At 40.1% G+C, this 18,800-nt stretch overlaps 4 protein-coding genes and 1 long non-coding RNA gene across 10 annotated transcripts; 3 read left to right on the top strand and 2 right to left on the bottom strand.

Moving 5' to 3' along the window:
• The first annotated feature begins 2,427 nt into the window (after window positions 1-2,427).
• Window positions 2,428-3,777, top strand: LOC135939330 (RNA transcription, translation and transport factor protein). 2 transcript variants are annotated; one of them, XM_065483646.1, is made up of 5 exons: window positions 2,428-2,733; window positions 2,857-3,081; window positions 3,137-3,202; window positions 3,287-3,435; window positions 3,518-3,777. In XM_065483646.1, exons 1-5 carry the CDS (start codon window positions 2,673-2,675, stop codon window positions 3,722-3,724), a joined length of 708 nt encoding a protein of 235 aa, XP_065339718.1. In that variant the 5' UTR covers window positions 2,428-2,672; the 3' UTR covers window positions 3,725-3,777. The 2 variants fall into 2 exon arrangements, with proteins under 2 accessions (XP_065339718.1, XP_065339717.1); XM_065483645.1 differs by having other exon boundaries at window positions 2,432-2,733; window positions 3,275-3,435.
• A 165-nt stretch (window positions 3,778-3,942) lies between these two features.
• On the bottom strand, window positions 3,943-5,057 carry LOC135939331 (uncharacterized). Its single transcript, XR_010574732.1, has 2 exons — window positions 4,374-5,057; window positions 3,943-4,183 (listed from the first exon to the last, which is right to left on the bottom strand). It is a non-coding gene; the product is annotated as an uncharacterized LOC135939331 (long non-coding RNA).
• On the top strand, window positions 5,034-11,059 carry DNApol-alpha73 (DNA polymerase alpha subunit B). Of its 3 annotated transcripts, XM_065483643.1 has the most exons (11): window positions 5,081-5,183; window positions 5,257-5,433; window positions 5,715-5,916; window positions 6,458-6,497; window positions 8,549-8,628; window positions 9,435-9,717; window positions 9,775-10,039; window positions 10,096-10,327; window positions 10,380-10,598; window positions 10,653-10,827; window positions 10,882-11,059. In XM_065483643.1, the coding sequence occupies exons 2-11, from the start codon at window positions 5,355-5,357 to the stop codon at window positions 11,023-11,025; spliced, it is 1,719 nt and encodes a 572-aa protein (XP_065339715.1). In that variant the 5' UTR covers window positions 5,081-5,183; window positions 5,257-5,354; the 3' UTR covers window positions 11,026-11,059. The 3 variants fall into 3 exon arrangements, with proteins under 3 accessions (XP_065339716.1, XP_065339715.1, XP_065339714.1); XM_065483644.1 differs by lacking the exon at window positions 5,257-5,433 and having other exon boundaries at window positions 5,034-5,183; XM_065483642.1 differs by lacking the exon at window positions 5,081-5,183 and having other exon boundaries at window positions 5,198-5,433.
• A 638-nt stretch (window positions 11,060-11,697) lies between these two features.
• On the bottom strand, window positions 11,698-15,783 carry DppIII (dipeptidyl peptidase 3). Of its 3 annotated transcripts, none has more exons than XM_065483616.1 (15): window positions 15,763-15,783; window positions 15,094-15,271; window positions 14,916-15,035; window positions 14,640-14,867; window positions 14,449-14,586; window positions 14,250-14,393; window positions 13,604-13,734; window positions 13,295-13,548; window positions 13,099-13,241; window positions 12,933-13,049; window positions 12,752-12,876; window positions 12,420-12,543; window positions 12,198-12,368; window positions 11,977-12,139; window positions 11,698-11,924 (listed from the first exon to the last, which is right to left on the bottom strand). In XM_065483616.1, exons 2-15 carry the CDS (start codon window positions 15,247-15,249, stop codon window positions 11,791-11,793), a joined length of 2,148 nt encoding a protein of 715 aa, XP_065339688.1. In that variant the 5' UTR covers window positions 15,250-15,271; window positions 15,763-15,783; the 3' UTR covers window positions 11,698-11,790. The 3 variants fall into 3 exon arrangements, with proteins under 3 accessions (XP_065339688.1, XP_065339687.1, XP_065339689.1); XM_065483615.1 differs by lacking the exon at window positions 15,763-15,783 and adding an exon at window positions 15,371-15,627; XM_065483617.1 differs by lacking the exon at window positions 15,763-15,783.
• Window positions 15,784-16,206: 423 nt separating this feature from the next.
• Taz (tafazzin, phospholipid-lysophospholipid transacylase) lies at window positions 16,207-18,189 on the top strand. The gene is made up of 5 exons (XM_065483618.1): window positions 16,207-16,651; window positions 16,717-16,848; window positions 16,912-17,063; window positions 17,118-17,342; window positions 17,404-18,189. Exons 1-5 carry the CDS (start codon window positions 16,528-16,530, stop codon window positions 17,581-17,583), a joined length of 813 nt encoding a protein of 270 aa, XP_065339690.1. The 5' UTR covers window positions 16,207-16,527; the 3' UTR covers window positions 17,584-18,189.
• The last annotated feature ends 611 nt before the right edge of the window (window positions 18,190-18,800 follow it).

Below are 18,800 nucleotides of genomic sequence, written 5' to 3'. Positions count from 1 at the left end.
GGCAGTGGGCACTGTGGGCAGGGTAGAGGGACACACCAACTGAATAACACTTTTGAGTATTATTTCTTCCACTAATCAAAATATTCTTAATTCTTCACATTTTATTCAAGCTTGGAAACCATGAAGGCATGAAGGACAGTCTTAAACTGAAAGTCCTGAGTTGATTAAATAAATATGTAATAATCTCAAAAAAGTATAATTATCCGTCTCTTTAAACTTTAAAGTAATGTTGACGTAATATGAGAAATGAGAACGAGGAAAATATATTATTATTCGAGTCATCAAAAGATTATCACTTTTATTTCACTTTATTTGTATGGCCCAAAATGCAAAAATATTTTGTAGAACTGTATTAATTATATAAATATGTTTATTCTCATTTTCATAATTATTATAGAAGATGAACCTTATGAATATATGTATTCGAAAATATTTCCTTGCCAAAATAATTTGCAGTGCACAATACCAAAATCACACCTCTTAATATATCGAATAAAAAATGTTTTGAATTTTACTACATCAATTATCTTAATAACATTTTTACTGAAATGCGCTGCATGAGTTATAAAATAGAAATATTTTCGTGGTGTGAATTAATACATAGAAGTAGTACATTAAATGATTAAAAAAATTTCATCGAGAACATTAATTTAAATAAAATATTTGGAATGTCCATAGACCAGTTTTGACGATAGACTAAAATTAAATCTGTATTCAAATTGCAATGTAGAGAAGAAGATGAATATATTATTTGTTATAATTCATAATTTCCATATTTCAACCCGTTTCAACGCCATAAGCAAACAAGAAGTCATCATATTGTCTCTCGTCCAGATCATCATCATCCAAAGACCAGGCCTGGACCAGGCAGGCATTAGGTAGGCAAGAGGCAAACTAATAAACAAGGCAAAAAGCTGAACGCAAAGTACACGCTGGAAAATCTCAGGATTTCTCGGATTTCTGTTTCTGCTTTTGCTCTAGGTAGTGCAGGGCAAGACATAGAGACCTGCGCGGTTTTATTTTTTAACAACCGTTGTTACCAATACCATCAAAATATTAACCACAACCGCAGCAAAACCGCAACTCCAATGACATAACCGCGGTTGCGGTTAACCGCAAAAACCGCAACGAAAATATACTAATACAAAAATTCCGTTTTTTTTAGTGAAGTATTGTTATGGTATTTTTTTTCTTTTCTAAATTTTTTTGTACATAATAAATACCGTATAGCGGTCGTAATACAAATTGATTCCTCCAAATTTAGGCTCCGATTTGAGATAATTGCGGTTCATTTTGGATGTATATTTAAATTAAAAAAATATATCATAATCGTGGACTGGACTTTAATATTTATTATTGTTTATTCAATTCACTGTTTCCGGGGCTCTAGCTCGGGGCCCCGGAGCCCGATCCGAAAAATTCCTACCGTGGCATACACTTTGGATGTGGGGAAAGAGAATCCAAATTCAGCCAAAATTAAGGCTTTTTCAAATTTTCTCAGCAAACGTGGTGCGATGCACCATATATGGAATCTGGGTGAAAATTTCCGGCGAAGCCAATGGTGTTAAATAACAATCGGAAAAAATATGATTTTTCATGAAAATCGGTGAAAATTTGAAAACTGTGTCGGAAAGTTCAGCTCGAGGAAAAACTGTGGGGGCAAATAATCTTGTTAATAAAAATTTGAAATTCGATATAAGGCTAGAAAATGGCAAGTTAATCCTGAAAAATTTTGGTCCAAAGAAAAAATAAGAATAGATTCTGCAAAGCTGATGAAATTTGAAATCTTATATAAGTGGAAATAAAAATGTATTTTCCAGCACCATCAAATTTTCTGGTAAATTACTCAAATGTTCACTTAACTTAATGAGAAAAAGAAAAATTCGAGAAAAATTGTTTAAGCAGGTGACTAAAATTTTGCTGGGGATCTTCATCAACATATCATGAAAAGTAAAAACATTCATGAACGCCGATATCGGGTTGCATATGCAATATCCCAAGTGTCCGCCTGGAAAACCCGATAAATTCGAATGTTTGTATCCAAAAACAATAAATTTGCACATTTTTAGACTCGTCATAGTCGTCATAAAGGTTTTATAAAATTGGAGCATGTTTAAAATAGTTGTGGAGTTTTTAAAATTTTAAGAATTTTTCGGAAAGTTCCGACTTTTCAAAATTGGTGAACATGAACTCGTGATATGACTCATTGTCAGTCATCGGCCAGGGAAGGGGTCGTGTCGTAGGTAATACGGTTATTTTTGGATGACCAAAACCGCAAAAATAAAACCGCAACCGCACCACTACCGCACCGCAACTGAAAAAGAACTCCAAAACCGCGGTTTTGGAGTGCGGTTTGCGGTATTTTTTTCCAAAACCGCAACCGCGCAGGTCTCTAGGCAAGAATCAAGAATAATTAAAGTCAATGCACAATTGCACAAGCAGAGAGGCGGAGACGTGCGGAGACGCCTACTTTGCTGTTCCGCCGGTTTCACTCATGACACTCATTCTTTATTCTCTGCTCTGCCTTGTCCAGTCTGCTAAAAAATCACGAAGCGAAAAGGAGTGAGGATTGCCAAAAGGCCAAGAAGTGCTCACAATCAGGAGTGCTTTCCAAACGTATAAATACAACAACTACATACATACTGATAAGATAATCAATAGGAGGAAGGAAAATGTTCAAAAGGAAACTTGCTGCATTGGATTATCAATCTGAGGAACCCTTTGACTGTGAAGGTAAAAATATATCCAGAAGGTGGATGATTGTCCATATGTATTTTCTTCATCGCTTTTGTAACCCTACTTTTCCTTATTTCGATTCCAGTTCATAATTTTGAATTCTTTTTCTTGTTCATGAAGACGAGAAGCAGTTCCGGACACTGGTGCTTTGGTTGGAAGAACAAAAAATAAGGCACTTCAGAATTGAGGATCGTGATCCGTTGAGGGTTACTCATTCGCCAGAGTGGGAAAAGGGCTATCAGCAGTACAAGAATAACCTAGGATGCCCAATTAGCTCAGGCAAACGAAAGGAAGAGGTGGATTGGCTGCTCTCCTATGCTATCCGCCTTGAATACGCAGATGAAGGTTTTTTATTTCAATCACGAAACTAAATGGAATCTGAAAGCAATAATTTGTTTAGTTGAGAAATACAAGGATGTGAAGAAGACTCCCACTAGTCAATCCAATCCACTAGAGTCAATTGATAGTAAGTAAAGAAATATATTTTTAAAGAATTTAAGTTTATTGATAATATAATAAAATATTTCCATAATTTTAGTCAATTCTGAAGACTTTAAAGGAGGAGTCTTTAAATTGGCGAAAATGCTGAATGTCGCTTCTCATCCCGACCATCTTTTGACTCTGAGTGCAATCAGCAAGTTAGTTATTTCTAGGCTAAACCCAGACGCAATCTCAAATCCAGAAACCGTCATTATCAAGGTATATTTTTGCTTTCCCGGTGTAATCCTAATTTTGAGCTCTTGACCATTGATTTTATATTTAACTTGTATGTTCATTGCAGGGCGTTGAATGTCCTTTAAATCACGCAGACATTGGGTTGGAGGAGATTGGTGACCCAACAATCGGGCAGGCTGTCCAAATAATGAGGTTGCTATATCTAAAAGACCTTCGACACCTTCAGACCAGCATCAATGAAACAATAGTTGCCCTTCAAGGATTTACAGCAGATCCAAAGACTAACATTGCCATGGGTAAAGTTGGCTACTAAAAATTGCCTAAGCCCATAAAACATTCGTTACTTAAATAAAGATTTCCTCTTGATTTTTTATATTTGTAAAAATACATACCTTTAAAATTAATTTGCTACGGTAATTTTTCATTTTTCACATAACTTGGTCGCTTATGATGGTAATACAAATACTTCGAATTGCTGTGGTTAAATAATTTGTTTTCCTTCTGGGATAATTGAAAGCAAAGGATGATGGCTAGATTATTGAAAGCGTTTATTGTACCAAGCCGCAACTAGCGTGATTGTAGCAGAAACTGCTTTAACAAGCATAAATCGCATTGATACCCAGTCTTATGTAGTGGGAACAGTACTCTGCTAATGTTCGCTAATTTGTTTCTGTTGTGCTTTGAAGAGAAGTGGGGGTTTCCTTGTTTGCCTTGTGAATGTTGTTAAATGGAGGAAGGTTCAAGATCCTTGCACAGCCAAGACCTGCAGCACCTGAAAATTCAAAATTTTAATTTGATTATCTGTTGTGAAACAAAATCTTGTCTCATTAAAAGACAATCAAGCCTGCCTTCCAAACTTCTATCTTGGTGTGATTGATTCACTCGGATGAATTTGATTTATCAGGATCTCACCCTGGCTGAACAATTATTTGATAATCACTCATCACAGATTTCATGCTTACCTAATGCAATAGTATTCATTGCAACTTTAACTGAGAGGTTATTTGCTCTTTTGCTTTGGAATGCAATATAGAGTCCTGCGCCAATGAGTCCACCTCCAGATACCATTCTGCAGCCGAAGCAATCCTCAGGCATCCTCATCGCGGTTTTGGTGTCTTTGTTGTCCGTGTGATCCGTGTCTCTGCTGACTTGACAACCAAACAACATCTGAGCCCTCCTTTCCTCACCGAATACATAGAGAATTTCAGCCATGACCCAGCTACTTGAGAATAAATGGACAATACTCAGAAGTTTATTAATTGTTTCGAGAGTTTTGTTAGCTGGTCAACGTGCTGTTTATCCCTTTCTGCTTTCCACTTTCCAAACAAAGCACGAATATTTTTCGTTATTATGGTAGGCTCGTACTTTGATTGGACTAGTTTCTTCTTATTGCTGCTTGGTACTCAGGATAGAGTTAATAAATACTTCTTGTTGATCCTTGGTCCTTAGAGATGCTGGGATGTGATCAGTGTGATCATACGATTCTCGAAATTTCAAAAAGTAGCGGTACTGCGACCTGCGACTGAGGATATTCGCAGCGCCACTTGTGTTGGGTAGAGGTATTTTTCTCGCGAAGCTTGCATCCACCATCGAGCCTAGTTAGCTGCTAGCGACACTGTGGTCTAAGCGGAAACTTGATAACGGCTGAAAACATTAGTTTCGGGTGCTGGTCGCGCAGACGCCATTTACAGTACTGCTGCAGACAGCCGACGAATTTCAGCCGAATTTAGCTAAAATGTAGTTCGCCGACCCAACTGCAGGCAGATTTTCTGGTAATTTAGCCATTTTTATTGTTATGGGTTTCTTCGGCACGTTGCATGGGCTGCACGCGCGTTATTTTGATAGACAACTTCGGAAACCGAGCTATTCCGACATACGTCAAGGTCACGTGTCACCTTTTTCCACCGGACTGTTTTCGCGCTTTTTCTCATTTGGCAGCCAAGATGGTGAAGAAAGACGCTATAATCGCCGAATTCGAGAATGTCGGTGTTTCTAAACTCTCCGACGGCACTATTTCCAAGTGTGAGTAGCGCTAAATCATTTTCATTCGCATTTCAACTGTTAATTTGAATCGAGGTTCCCATTGTGAGCGTGAGTAGTGTCTCGCTCTGCGACAACTTGTTGCTCTCTGTATGGGGCCGCTTGGGTGCATTTTCCGGGCCCTGTTAGCTTTTTCGGAGTGAAATTCGATCAAATTAGCTTCGTTTGCAATGATATACAGATTCTATTGCATATGGTTTAACTTTATTATTGCTTCTTTGATAATTGTACGTCTCGACGGCTCGACGCCGACATTCTTGCAGGCCTGGACATTTGCGATCAGTATGAGCTAGATGAGGAGGAATTGGCCGAGCAGTGGGTGGCTTTCAGCGCGTCTCATTTGGGATGGCACAACAAGGTGGACGAAGACATTTTAGCCCGCATGGTAGCCGAGATGGAGAGGGAGAAAAATAAGGCGAAAAGCATAGCCAAGCCGAGGGTTAGCAGTCTAGCCAAATCAAATTTGTATCCTTTTCTTGATTGGATAACACGTCGAATGTACACTTCATACACTACACTTCTCGCACACATACTCATTTCGTTTTTTCCCCATAAAAATAACTTAGTACCGATAACTAAAAGTGGCGGGCGAGGAGTGTACACATTAAATACATATATACTGTATTCCATAGAATCGTTAATCTTTACAGAACTTTGCTTTTCAAAGCACTAAATCACTATCTTTGGTAATTTTTTAAGTTTTTTGGAGACTACAGGTCTTGTACCAATAATTTTCCGCTGTTTTGACTCAGTTTTGCAGCAAGTATTTAGTTCATGCTTATTTCCTTATTATATGCGGGTCTCAATCTTTCATTGAAGCTCAAAATTACATTCATTCGCTGTTAACTTCAATTGTGAAATCACAATTATGTTTGTTTTTATCAAATGAATCACAATTGTTTGCTATTGTTGGTGTTGTGCTCTTTTTTTATTAAAACTATTTTATGGCTCTAATTTTAAATGCAACCTCAATTTCCACAAGTGTTTCCTTAACTTTTTTTCTCAGAAGCGCAAGCATCCCATCTGGATACGTGACACCACAGAGGGTGAGTGCTCTGTGCAATTTTCTTTGCACGCTCTTGTTATTTTTTTTCTCGTGTGCATGCTCTCGGAAGTATAGTAGAGGCTGGCTTTTTGTAGCAACGAAAAGAAATCTCAAAAGAAGCTGGCGAAGAGAGGCACCGCAGCAACAGGAATAATAATACTCCTTGAAATTGAAAAAGAGGGGAGCACTACAAAGAAAATTGGAATATAACAGGCGGGGTTGCCACATTTTGGTGGGAACCTAATGCATCTTGTGTTGGGATACCTGCTCGCTTGCTCGCCTGCCTGGCTGCTTGCCTCTTTTCGCCGCTTTGCACACATACCTGCGTGGAAAATATGTGATTTTTTGTCGCTCTCCTGCTCTTGTGGGGGCGGGAGATGGATAGATGGAAGCAGAGGCAGCACAGCTCAGGCGGGGTTGGAGGGGAGGCCTCGGCGGTTCGACCTGCCGCAGGTTCTCCTTTCTCTTTACCTGCGCTGCCGCCTGCCTGAGAAGAAGGGATTTTTCTCAAGGCCACTAAATGACGCTTGCCAGCCGCAGCCACCACAAGCTAGCGCGTTGGCTCGCTCGCAGGCGTCCAAATCTTCCATCACGGCCGCCGCTTCCACCAAGATGCATTTTCGCACGAAATCGCTGCCTCTCTGTCCTGCTGAGCGATTTTCTTATCGCCGCCGCCGAGCCAGCGCGAATCGTGCGGCCAGTGAAAGTGAGCGCACCGCCTGTGCAAGATAGTTTCACTCCACGCGCCTGCTGCCGTCGGTGAGAATTTCGTGGCAAATTTCTCTTTTATTTTTCCTCATTCGCTTCGCCGAATCGCGCAATTTCCGCTGTCCAAGACTCATTCGGCCGTAATTCGCCCTCCCTATTTTATTAGTTAGCGACCTGATGAGTGGAATTTTCAGTGTCCATTTTGTCGATAGCCGAATTCCTTTGTCGTGATTTGTGGAAGGGTGGTTGGGGGGCCCTAGCCTCTCGTCAGAAGCGTCCACCGAACGCGTCCTCCCTACCCTCTCCCCTTTGGGGGGTGCGTGATTCCACCTTTCCACCTGCCGCGTGCATTGCCGCCAAATACCTGACGCTCACCCGGTCGGCGATTTCCCCCTGCTCATTCTTTGTTAGGCTCGCCCGGGAAAAGCACGCTCCTTGCCGCAAGTGAGGTAATATCACCTGAGAGAACTTTCACTTCGTTTTATCCGGTAAGCAGGCAGCTTCCTCGCCGCCGATAATTTCAGAAATCGATTCAAAAAAGCGCCGGCTGCTCGGAATGAGATGCATGTTATTCACATGAATAATGCAAAACGTGCGAAATATTCCGAGTTGGATTGTGTGACGCGCGCTCTGATGCTTGATTAAGGGTCACGGCGGCTGCGAGAAGTGTCAATGCCATGTCATGCATCAAGGCAGCCACCGCCGTCGCTGCCACTGCTGCATCAGAGCGGCCGGCGAGCGAGCCGGAGGCGCTGTTGCCACGTGTCCCCGGGCTGTCCAGTGGTGAGTGGTGGTCTAGAGCACACGAACCATTAATATGTGACTAGATCTACACTCATCATTGGCTGGCCTTGAAGAAAGCACCGCACCAATTAGGCAGCCAGACTCGCCAGTTCGTCTCTCCCTGCAGCCAGCGAATCCTTTGTTCTGTTTGACCTGACCGACCTAAATTCGCACGGGCAGGTTGTAGCCTATGGATGGGTACGGGTCTAGTGCGTGCTGACTGTTGAACCCATGACTAGATCCATACTCATCAATAGTACACGACCGTGGCTCTTGACTTGTGTTCTTTGGTCGTATGTGAATGTTTTTATTTATAGAATATCAATTCTTGAATGCTATTTGTTTGAGTTGTACTTGAATTGCTCATTTTCGCTGTTGACAATATTCTAATCTGTTTTGTTCCCATTCTGACATGTGTGTGTTTTATTTTTTATGTTCACCTTATATCGTGAGATTTCTTTTCATGCAGCTACAAAAAGCCATAAATTCCTTAGTTATTTGGCTCGTTTGTGTTTTTCATTAATCGGATCTAGCTAAAAATAAACTTTCCTGTTTCAACAGGCCAAACCTGTGAGCCGAATCAGCTCTGAACATGATTCAACCCTTGCCGACTTTTCCCCAGCAAGCTATTCGCCTGCCATGTAAGGAGTTTTTATTGTTTGCTTTGCCGCCTAATATTTGTCTTGAGAGATCTTGACAGTCAATAATTGCTTTAAAATTTTGTTGTTTTGAATGTCGAAGTAAGCTTTTCTAGTCATTCTTAAGGATTTCTAACAGTCGTTTTAGATAGATAATTTACTGGAAGCCAACGCTACACCACCACTATTGCAATGAAAGATAACAGGCAAATTAGTCGTTTAAAATCTACAAAATTAACACGTTAATAAAGTAAAACCTGATTAAAATTGATAGTCCCAATATGCAGAACAGATTAAGTGGATTTTGAGAACAAGTGCATATTTTTTGTGACAAGTTAAAACAATGAGGAAGTGACTGCAATAAAGTCAAGATTTAAATTTTGAAGATGGATCTTGTTATTTGTTAAGCCCGTAAGACTGATTCATTCTAGAGACATGAAGACTTAGTTCAGTTAAAATATTTAAAACGAAACTGTTCTAGTAAAATTATATTTAAAAAAAGATGATTGCTGTTGGTAGACAAACATATTTGAAAGTATTCTTAAGAAATTCGTGATTCACAAAATGTCGCTCTAGATGTTGCAATTACATTAAATTGTTAGAGAGTGAACAGCAAAATGCTTTTATAGAGGTTATCCCACAAATTTTCTCAATAGATTTTGATGAAAGTACTGCAGCAGTCTTGGCCACTGAGCAACGCGTCGCAAGATTTTTTACACTTTCTTAACTAAATATAATACATGACTGTGTCATACCTTATAACTGATTTCAAAACAGATGACATAAGAGTTCATTTTTTTGAAAACCAGATTCACCCCTTCTGGCAAGAAAAGCGCGTCTGAAAATTCTGGCAAAATTGTCTCTGAGTTTGGAAGCTCCAATGAAGCCACTTGGAAGGCAAGCAATGTGCGGAGAGTGTCCGTTGAGTCCTTGGCAACTGGCAGCGGCGTCCTCACCAGCCAGTACAAGCACATGTTTGAACCAGCCCACCTGACTAGAGCCATTCTCAGCGACAGGATCGACTTCTTGGGCGAACAGCTGCGCAAGCAAAATGACTTGCCCGAGTTTTCTTCCCTGGAAGAACAACATGCCGTAATAATTAATTGATTAAAGAAATTTCATTTGATCATTCAGTGTTATATGTAACAGGACGACGCTGTGTTTGTTGGTCGAATCAGCTGTTGCGCTGAAGATTTGAAACTGACGGCAAACTCTGTGGTCATCACCAGCGCCTCAGATAAAGACGCCGAAATGCCTCTGAATTTGCAGAAAGTGGAAAACTACTCGCACTTCACTGGTCAGGTGGTTGCTCTCCTGGCGCATCATGCAGGAGGCAAGCTGGTCCCCTCTAAGGTTTTCACTGATGTTGGCCTCAAGTCATCAGAAAATCCGCTTTCCTTTGATTTTTCCACTGGTAATGCGGTTTTTAACTGGGTTTGCTTTGTAGCTCAATATTGCATACTCTTGCAGGGCCTATGGAGATAGTTGTCGCTGCTGGTCCTTACACTTTCTCAGACGCCCTGACTTACGAACCTCTGCAGGCACTGACCAAATACATCATAGAAAATAAGCCCCATTTGGTGATCTTGTGCGGCCCTTTTGTGGACTCGCATCAGCAGCATGTCCAAGACTCCATGATGGAGGGATCTTACGAGCAATTCTTTATGAGACTCCTGATAGATGCCCTGGGACCTTTAGCAGGGTAATTCATGTCAGTATGATTTCAATCGACAGATGCTTATTTAAATTTCTAGTCAGCACACGAGGATCGTCGTAGTTGCTTCAAGCCGGGATGCGCATCATCTGCCAATCTACCCTTCACCGCCATACAGCCTCTCTGCTGCAGACAAGAAGGCCTTGCCTGACAACGTGACTTTGGTATCTGATCCATGTTTGCTTGACGTCGACGGGTTGATCATTGGAGTCACTTCAACGGATATTTTGAAGCATATAGGACCTTGTGAGATTTCAAGGTGCGCTTTGACTCGTCTCCTCTTGAAAACAAGCCAATAACCATTCGATTTTAGCCAAAGCTCCGACAGACTGGGCCGCCTTGCTAATCACCTGCTGCAGCAGGCTTGCTTTTACCCCCTGCATCCCGCTCAAACCAGCATTGCTTTGGAGGCGTGGGAGAAGTATGCACAGATGCCTGTCAAACCACACGTGCTCGTTCTGCCCTCAGACTTGAGATTTTTCATTAAGGTGGTGTTAAGATTATCAAACTCAATATTTTAACTGACATTGCATTTGTAACAGAATGTTGATGGCTCTCTGGTAGTGAACCCAGAAAGGCTCGCCAAAGGGGTAGGTGGTGGCACTTTTGCCAGATTGGAGCTCGCCAAACCTGCTGAGGATAAACCTTTCCCTGAGAATGTCCGAGCTCAAATCGTTAAAATTTAAAAATGGATAAGTGAATAAAGATTTTGCAACTCAATACATTGCGTTCTATTTTTTAGTGACTCATTGTAGGTCTCTAGGGAAAGAGAAAGTGAAATTTGGGGCAAGGTCAAGTGAAAGCAAAGCAAGCAGTAGCGTGCAGCATTGCTCTTCCTTATTGTCTTATTCCTGCACTGAATATTTTTTTAAATTTCTGATACCTGCAATAAAATATTTAAAAACATTAAGGCATTATTGGGGACGTTAATAATAATGTATTACATTATTTAATTGATATTAAATTTTGAAACTGGTTAATACAGCAGCTGTTATGCAAAAATTAGAAATTTTTGGAATAATTCATTTTACTTTTGAACAAAGGGATTGAATTTAATGATGATGTAACTATTACTTGATCTCCATTCAAGAGGTGCTTTTGCTATCAGAATACAAAGCTACCAGCATTGTACTTGAAATTTGATACTAGTTTGCAAGGCCCCGATTCTTTGGGTTGGGTGCTCCACTGCTAAGTCTTTCAAAAGAGCATTGGAAATTGCACTCAACATTTAGAAATTAAAAATAGGAGACTAGCTGATTGAAAAGTAATTCTCAAGAGAAAATTATATTGACTAAATATTGGATTTCAGCATAGGTGCTGCACCATTAGCTGAAATTGGAAATTCAATGCCAACAAAATTTCTTCATATTAAAAGGTTATTTATTGCGAGAAAGAAAATGCTGAACTTGCTTGAACTTTAAAACATAAGCTGTGAACTTCAGATATTTAGTTTAGAAATGGTGTGCGTCTTTTTTCCACAACTCTTCCAACAAATCATCAACATCCGTGGAAGGGAATCTCTCCATCCAAGAGCTGATCAACCCCTCCGGAGAAGGATCGTATTTCTTCAGCACCACCTTGTCTCCTGCTCAATGGTCAAATTGGTGAAAATCAAATTGGAATATGTCCAAACTTACCACTAAGGAAAGTGTTAGCCTGCACAAACATCTTTCTTGGCTGCTTGTGGGCCATCACGATGGCCCTCCACTTAGCCCAAGGATGGACGCCAGAGTCACTAACCTCAGAATACTTGTCATACATTTCCTTGGCAGCCTTCACGTTGCATGTAGATTTGTAAATCTGTTGTAACACGTCAGTTAACTCTGCGAGGTCTCAGAGCCACTCATTTAAATTTAACCTGCAGTTTTTGAAGGAAGGTGCCAATCGCTGCTTTACCGACAGTTTCGATTTTATCCTTGTCAACAGTGACAAGCAGGTTAGTGCCATTGTCGGTTTCCTTGATAGTCACCAAGCCTTCTCCGGCTTCAACCAGCACCTTCATGATCACAAACCTCGCTTGGGAGTGAGCCTACAGGAGAAACTGAACGCATCTGTCCACTTATTTAACCTTGATTGGTACCTGCAGCCATGATTTTGTTTCCGGTTGGTACATTTCCATTGCTTTGCCTACGCCATTCCAAATCATACTCATCCAGTTGACGTACAGCACGTCATTTGCAGTCTCTCCCTCGTGGCCGAAAATTCTGGGGATAAACGAGTGTTCAAATTAGTTAGTAATTATTTTTATTACAACTAATTCTTTAAGAGGTTTGATTTGATTTTTTTCTTAAAAAGGGCGTGTCATTTTAAGTTTAAGGGCTGCAGATTGATTCCGTTGCTTCTTTTTTAATGTTGATCTTCTAAATTAAGATAACAACTCAATGAGTCAAATTTATTTGATATTCCATTTACCTGAGAACATTTTTGTCCAGACTAAGGTACAGACCAACGCACTCAGCTCTGCACTCCTCATAAGTTGATCCCATGGTGGAGAATTTTGAATCGTACGTCTCACCAATTTCAAACCAAGTGCTGATCTATTTAACAAAGCGGAATTATCACTTTGCTGAATGAATGAAAATAATAAAATTACCTTTTGGCCTGTAAGTGGGTCCAAGGTTTCAGGAGGGAAATTAAACTTTCCACCCTCCTCTCTGCGGAACAATTTTCCACTGCCATGACCAAGCAACTCGTGAAGACCAACTTGAACCTTTTTAGAAGTCATTAATATAGATTGGTAAGCAGAGGATGAAAATCACTTCAAAAGAAGGCACACGATATTTGCCGAGAAGCGCTTGGTCTTCCTCTGACAAGAATGGGGTGACTGTCTGCTGGTAGTTGGCAGGAATGACGTTGCCCAGGGACACATTTTTGAAGCCCTCACTTTGACGGATCTCATCGTCTAAAAATTCAAGACAATTATCAAAATAATTTTCTAAATTTTAAACTTCATACAGTTAGGAATATTGATTCCAGCTGGAATTCCACTCCCTGAGAAGGTCAAGACGTCCAAAGAGGTGAAGTCAGGACGTAAGAAAGTGTCCTTCTCGAATTCTTTCGGCCAGGGCAAGAGCGTCAGGAAATTTTCAGCCTTGTCAACAAGCTCAGTAAACTTTGCCGACATTTCCTTGTTGACCATAGCCACAAATCCTTCAAACTCGCCTCGCATCCCAGCAGGGTCACGGTACGTTTCAATGAAACCGATGTACCTGTAGAGTCATTGAGTTATCATCTGGAAATTTCTAAAAAGGAGGATATCCTTACGTTTCAATGACTGGACCCTTGTCCTTGATCCAGTATCTGGAACCATCTTTGTGCGCATCCAACGACCCCTGGGTGAAACTCTTGATGTAATTGTCAATCATCTGTACCTCATTCTCATTTGCAGCAACAGCCTGAAGATAAAAGAGAAAATTTTTGTTGATAAGTTGATGACATCTTCACATAATTATTTCTGAACCAATGATATTATTTGCCCCGTAATTTCATGAGTAAAAACATTTTTTTCCTTTGCTAACTACTTCTCAAAAGCCTGATGGTTAATATAAATATGCACGTGTTTCCCATCAATTTTTGATGTTATTGTTGTTACTGAAAAAGCTACACCAGTCAAGGTGTTCTAGGCAGATGGCGATTTTAATTTTCAATACACCATCCATCAAGATTTTTTATTAATAAAAATTGATTTTACTTTTGATCAATTCAGTTTTTATAGTTCTCTGATTGTGTTTTCAATGTATACCCTAGAAGAGCGACTATGTGAGAACGTTTACCAATGGAAAAATGAAATCAAACATGATTTGTTGAAAGAGGATGGCTCAAGTGAAACAGTTGCAGAGAAATCTTATACACTCTTTTTGATATTTTTTGGCCAATTTGATTTTACACCAAACCAAAAAGATTGATATACCTTGGCTTGCTCCAAGTGTGCAGCGACCTTTCCAATGAGACCACCATAATCACCTCTGGTGATCTTAATTTTGCACCCTTGAAACTCTTCTTCGCCATGGGTGATACCATCTGCGTCCCCGCTGAGACTTGAGGCCATTCTTATCTGGTATTCAAAATGGAAATTTACTCCTACTCAACCAAGATATATGCTTACTCACCTCATAGATTGTGACACCATTCTGGACAGTTTTGAAAAGTCGATTGTTGTACCCCTCGATGTTTTTCTTTTTCATGTATTCTGTAATCACATCAGCGTCTTCCATGGTGCAGTTGCTTGAGAAGTAGGTGCTAATACCCTGAGAGGTCGCTGTTCAATATTATAAGGGGAGAATTTACAGCTAATTACTACCTTATCGCCTAAACCAAGGCTCTTTTGTTTGGTGTCAAGAGAGTAAATGCCATTTTTCACATTTTCCCACAAATACTTGACTTTTTCAGGCTCCTTTTTGAAGGCAGCGCTAGCCAGTACCAGACTTTCAAACCGCTCGGCACTTAGGTTGGGTACAATTTTACTGTCACCAAATCCTTTGTAGTTGCCAGCATTGGTCAAAATTCCACAAGTGTAGATAAGAACAGCCTAGAAGAGAAAAATGTCAAATCACCATGCACAAATCTCTTGTATTACCTTGAATTCATCTTCTGTGAATTTGCACTGCTCGGTGGCAACCTTTTGAAGCTCTTTGATGGGCTGCGATAAAAACAGTCTATGCAGCAAGGAGAAAATCAGTGGAGACTCCGGAGAAGTCTGAGAAATGTCATTTTAAGCATTAATTAGGCATTTTGTGAACAAACCTCTAGATTACCTGGACAAAGACAATAAGTCCTCCATTCCAAGAGGCTTGGCTTAGGTGGTGGGCATATTTCTTTTCCTGGTCTGTCAAGGCATTGAAGGCCTCTTCACAGTCGAGGGACACAACAGGCTGGTCGTTTGGCAGCACAAACTGGGAAATATCCGCCATAGCTAATATACCTTTCCGTCTTCTGAAAATATGGAATAAAAACTTGAAATAATTTTTAAACAAATATATTATGTACTCAGAAAGGATGTGGCTGTATGGCTTGAGGTTGCTTTTAACTTACACAAAGCTGTGATTAATATGAGTTTGCAATGATGATAAAGGGAGCAGTGAATGATTTTTCGATAGCAAAATATTTTTGCTATCACAATTACGCCAGCTCAAGTATTGCAGAGGGAGATAAGAAATATTTTTCGAGAGTAGGTCTAGTTTTATTGCTCTGTGCAATAAATTAGTGCGATTCGCAAGCAGCACTGCAGAAGATGAGCCCGCACAGCGTATCTTTCGCCAGAAATGACTTTGCATTCTTGAACGACTAACTCTGAATTCAATTATTGAAAATGTATAAAATGAAGTTGAGTTTAACTTGTAGGTGCAATTTACTTAATTTTCTCGAACGTAAGTTTGTAAAACTAGATTAGGCAGAGGGATAAATTAATATTTGGGAATGTTTACCGAGAGATGCGTTGAGCTCGAGTCCAGCTGGCATAATAATGAACGAATCTTATTGGTTGATCGAAAAATTTCGACCAATCCAATTGCGCGATTGGACACCGGCAGATGGCACGAATCTTCGAACTTCAGCCACTTGCCAAAATACCGAATCCTTTACGATTAAGTCAGCAAAAATGCAAAATCATTATAAAATTTAAATAAAATGTTCCCTAAATATTTCGCGCAAAGATGCATATTTAAATATTTTAACAACGTTCTAAAATACTAGCTAGAAAAGGGATTTTGCAACATGAAGTAAACTTGAAAATTGAAATTTTAAACCGGTTAATTGCCTGTGGCCAAAGAATAATCATTTTTTACAATGTACATAAGTAACGGGGCGTGATACCGGTTATCCATTTTCGGTACAACTGCAAAAAAACCTTTGAGATTTAACCATATGACATCAAACCAACCACAATCCACACACACCGTATGAAGGATTTCTTCCGTTCACTTAACACGTTTTATTAATGGGAGGTCATCAAGTTGCGGGTTTGATAATATCGATCCGTCACTTCCCGACAAACAGCAAAACGCTTTACCGTGTCCGCGACTTATTTTATTCCTAGTCAGCACATGGATTCCCAAAGGCTGTGCACAGGCAATCTGGTCAGAATCACAAGACTGACCAGAAGCTAGCGCTCACTGACCCAAATTTTAGAGGACCATTAGCTGTTGTCACTTATCAAAGAGGAAGAACTGCACGCTGGTCTTATTTTAAAAATGAGTAACAACAACATTAGCACTGACTGGATGTTTCCAATTCTTCGGCAGCCGCCACAATATTGGAAACCGTTCAGCACCCTCACTCTTTCTTCTGTTGGACTCATCAGCAAAGTTCTTATCGGTGAGTTATATTGCTTTTATGAGGTACATATTTAATTGTAGTTTTATCTTATTAATTTTTTCAAGGTGCTCTGAATACTCGAAAAATATTTAACAAAGACAAACTTATTGCGGCTCTGGAAGGCAGGCCAAAAAATGTACCTCTCATCACTGTGTCTAATCACCATTCTTGCGTCGATGACCCTGGTCTGTGGGGAGGTGTGTATTTTAATTTTTTTTTAATCTATCTCTAAGTTATTTTTTTAAACTGGTCTATTGTAGCAATGCTCAAAGGCTGGCGTCATTTGTGCGACAGGAAAGTGATGCGGTGGAGTTTGGCTGCCCACGACATTTGTTTCACCAACAAAATTCACTCATACTTTTTCATGATGGGCAAATGCATTCCTGTTGTAAGGGGTGCTGGCGTTGAACAGGTTTAAAAACGAATAGTGACCGAAAATTAAAATAATGTTTAAAAAATCATTTAGGAGGCTCTCAAATTTTGCTCGGAAAAGTTGTGCGAAGGTCAGTGGGTGCACGTATTTCCTGAAGGACTGGTGAACATGACTCAGGAGCCAATGAGGATCAAGTGGGGCGTCGGAAAGCTGGTTTGGGACTCCCCGATCGAGCCCATAGTAATCCCACTTTGGCACGTGGGAATGGAGAAGATTCTGCCCAACACACCTCCATACCGTCCAAGAACTGGCCAGAAGGTGACAATTCGGACAGACTTGATTTAACTGAACTTTGGTTTGATGAGAGAGTTGATTGTAGGTGACGATTAATGTTGGAGATCCCATTCAGCTAAGCGGACTGCTGCATTCTCTACGGAATTCGCAGACTGACATGGTCAGTGCCAGAAAGGCAATCACTGACGAAATCCAAGATAAGCTTTTAGCGTTACAACCGATCACTGAGAAGCTGCACTTGGAATGGACGTATGGACGTAGTTAAGTAATTTTTGCTAGTTCCATCTCCTTTAGAGACTAAATTGAATCGCAGGTTCAATCAAATTAATGCATTAATCTCAAGTAATCAATTTGATTTCTTGATTTTGAAAGAAAAAGTATATTATGATGTATTGGAACGTTTTTGGTTCCACATTTTGCTCAATATCATTTTGGTTCTTAGTTCAGAAAAATACGTTTTAGCGCTTTTTTCTATGATATTTTTAATATTATCTTTGTTAATATGAATTATTGAGTGAAAGGAACGAGGTGCCTTGAATGATAATGATCCTTTCACATTTCTTTTGGTGCGAGACGATTTTTGCATTGATGACTTTGTCTTTTGCGAGCGGGAAATCTCGCAATCTCCAAATCGGGACATTCCCAACGCGAGCGCGTCTGGGTCGGGTCTTCCTATAAGCCTGCTGCTTCACTTGAGTGATTAGAATCCCACTGATTTTTGTACTTACTTAGATAAGCGTCCTCAAGAGAATTTAACAAACCAAATTTTACTGCCTTAGATGAAAACTTGCGTAGGATGCTTTCAAATCGTTGTTGAAGTTTTATACTGTTACGGCCAAATAAAACTGTTGAATTTCTTAATTGAACCAAACTGTGTCATTTTAAGCATTACATAAGATAATTGGATATTTTGAATTAATTTTTAGTATTGGGGAACTGTCAGTTAGTGTCAGAAGATAACGATTTATCGTTCTGATTTCCAATTAATTTATGATCTAAGAGGTTGTAGCCGCGATTCCGTCCTTGTTTTAAGACAAGATGCAGGGAACTTTTAGTCACTCTAACCTCGCTGAACTTCTCACTGCTCCATTTCCTCGAAGAGCTGATGTGCGATTTTGTCTGGGATGAGGCGACAAAACTTTTTGTGATGTGGAGGACTTTCTGTGGTAGGCATTGCTTTGTTTTTCACAGGTTTGTTGAGGTCCTGTGGTTTGAATAGTTCAAGGACGTCCTTCAACATATCAACCGTTTTCACAACAGGGTGAATTCAACTGCTCGGCCTTTTTGTGCTTGGCTAGAAAATCAGCCCCTAAAATTGGACGGTCGACGTCTGCAATTAAAAGGGGTGTTTGAATCTATTTCGGAAACCAAACAGCAGCTTTGCAGGGAGGACGTCACTCAACTTCTGTGCCGGTGTCAACAAGAAACGTGCGGTCAGTTTGCGTATCATAAATAAAGAGACGTTTAGTTGACTTCTAGGGG

This window comes from Cloeon dipterum, chromosome 3, assembly GCF_949628265.1.
Source record: "Cloeon dipterum chromosome 3, ieCloDipt1.1, whole genome shotgun sequence".
Lineage (NCBI taxonomy): Eukaryota > Metazoa > Arthropoda > Insecta > Ephemeroptera > Baetidae > Cloeon > Cloeon dipterum.
The sequence above is the reverse complement of the archived record's forward strand: the minus strand, read 5'-3'. Positions and strand labels throughout refer to the sequence as shown.

Bases quoted from the DNA above. Each gene is read 5' to 3' on its own strand.
- DppIII (XM_065483615.1), bottom strand. From the start codon at position 15,612: ATGCAAAGTCATTTCTGGCGAAAGATACGCTGTGCGGGCTCATCTTCT. The intron at 14,587-14,639 runs GTAGTAATTAGC...GCGACCTCTCAG, and splicing joins GCCTTGGTTTAGGCGATAAG to GGTATTAGCACCTACTTCTC. The intron at 14,394-14,448 runs GTGAGTAAGCAT...TTTGAATACCAG, and splicing joins ATGGTGTCACAATCTATGAG to ATAAGAATGGCCTCAAGTCT.
- Taz (XM_065483618.1), top strand. From the start codon at position 16,528: ATGAGTAACAACAACATTAGCACTGACTGGATGTTTCCAATTCTTCGG. The intron at 16,849-16,911 runs GTGTGTATTTTA...GGTCTATTGTAG, and splicing joins TGACCCTGGTCTGTGGGGAG to CAATGCTCAAAGGCTGGCGT. The intron at 17,064-17,117 runs GTTTAAAAACGA...AAAATCATTTAG, and splicing joins GGGGTGCTGGCGTTGAACAG to GAGGCTCTCAAATTTTGCTC.
- DNApol-alpha73 (XM_065483642.1), top strand. From the start codon at position 5,229: ATGGGCTGCACGCGCGTTATTTTGATAGACAACTTCGGAAACCGAGCT. The intron at 9,718-9,774 runs GTAATAATTAAT...TATATGTAACAG, and splicing joins CCCTGGAAGAACAACATGCC to GACGACGCTGTGTTTGTTGG. The intron at 10,599-10,652 runs GTGCGCTTTGAC...ATTCGATTTTAG, and splicing joins GGACCTTGTGAGATTTCAAG to CCAAAGCTCCGACAGACTGG.
- LOC135939330 (XM_065483645.1), top strand. From the start codon at position 2,673: ATGTTCAAAAGGAAACTTGCTGCATTGGATTATCAATCTGAGGAACCC. The intron at 3,203-3,274 runs GTAAGTAAAGAA...CCATAATTTTAG, and splicing joins TCCACTAGAGTCAATTGATA to TCAATTCTGAAGACTTTAAA. The intron at 3,436-3,517 runs GTATATTTTTGC...TGTTCATTGCAG, and splicing joins CAGAAACCGTCATTATCAAG to GGCGTTGAATGTCCTTTAAA.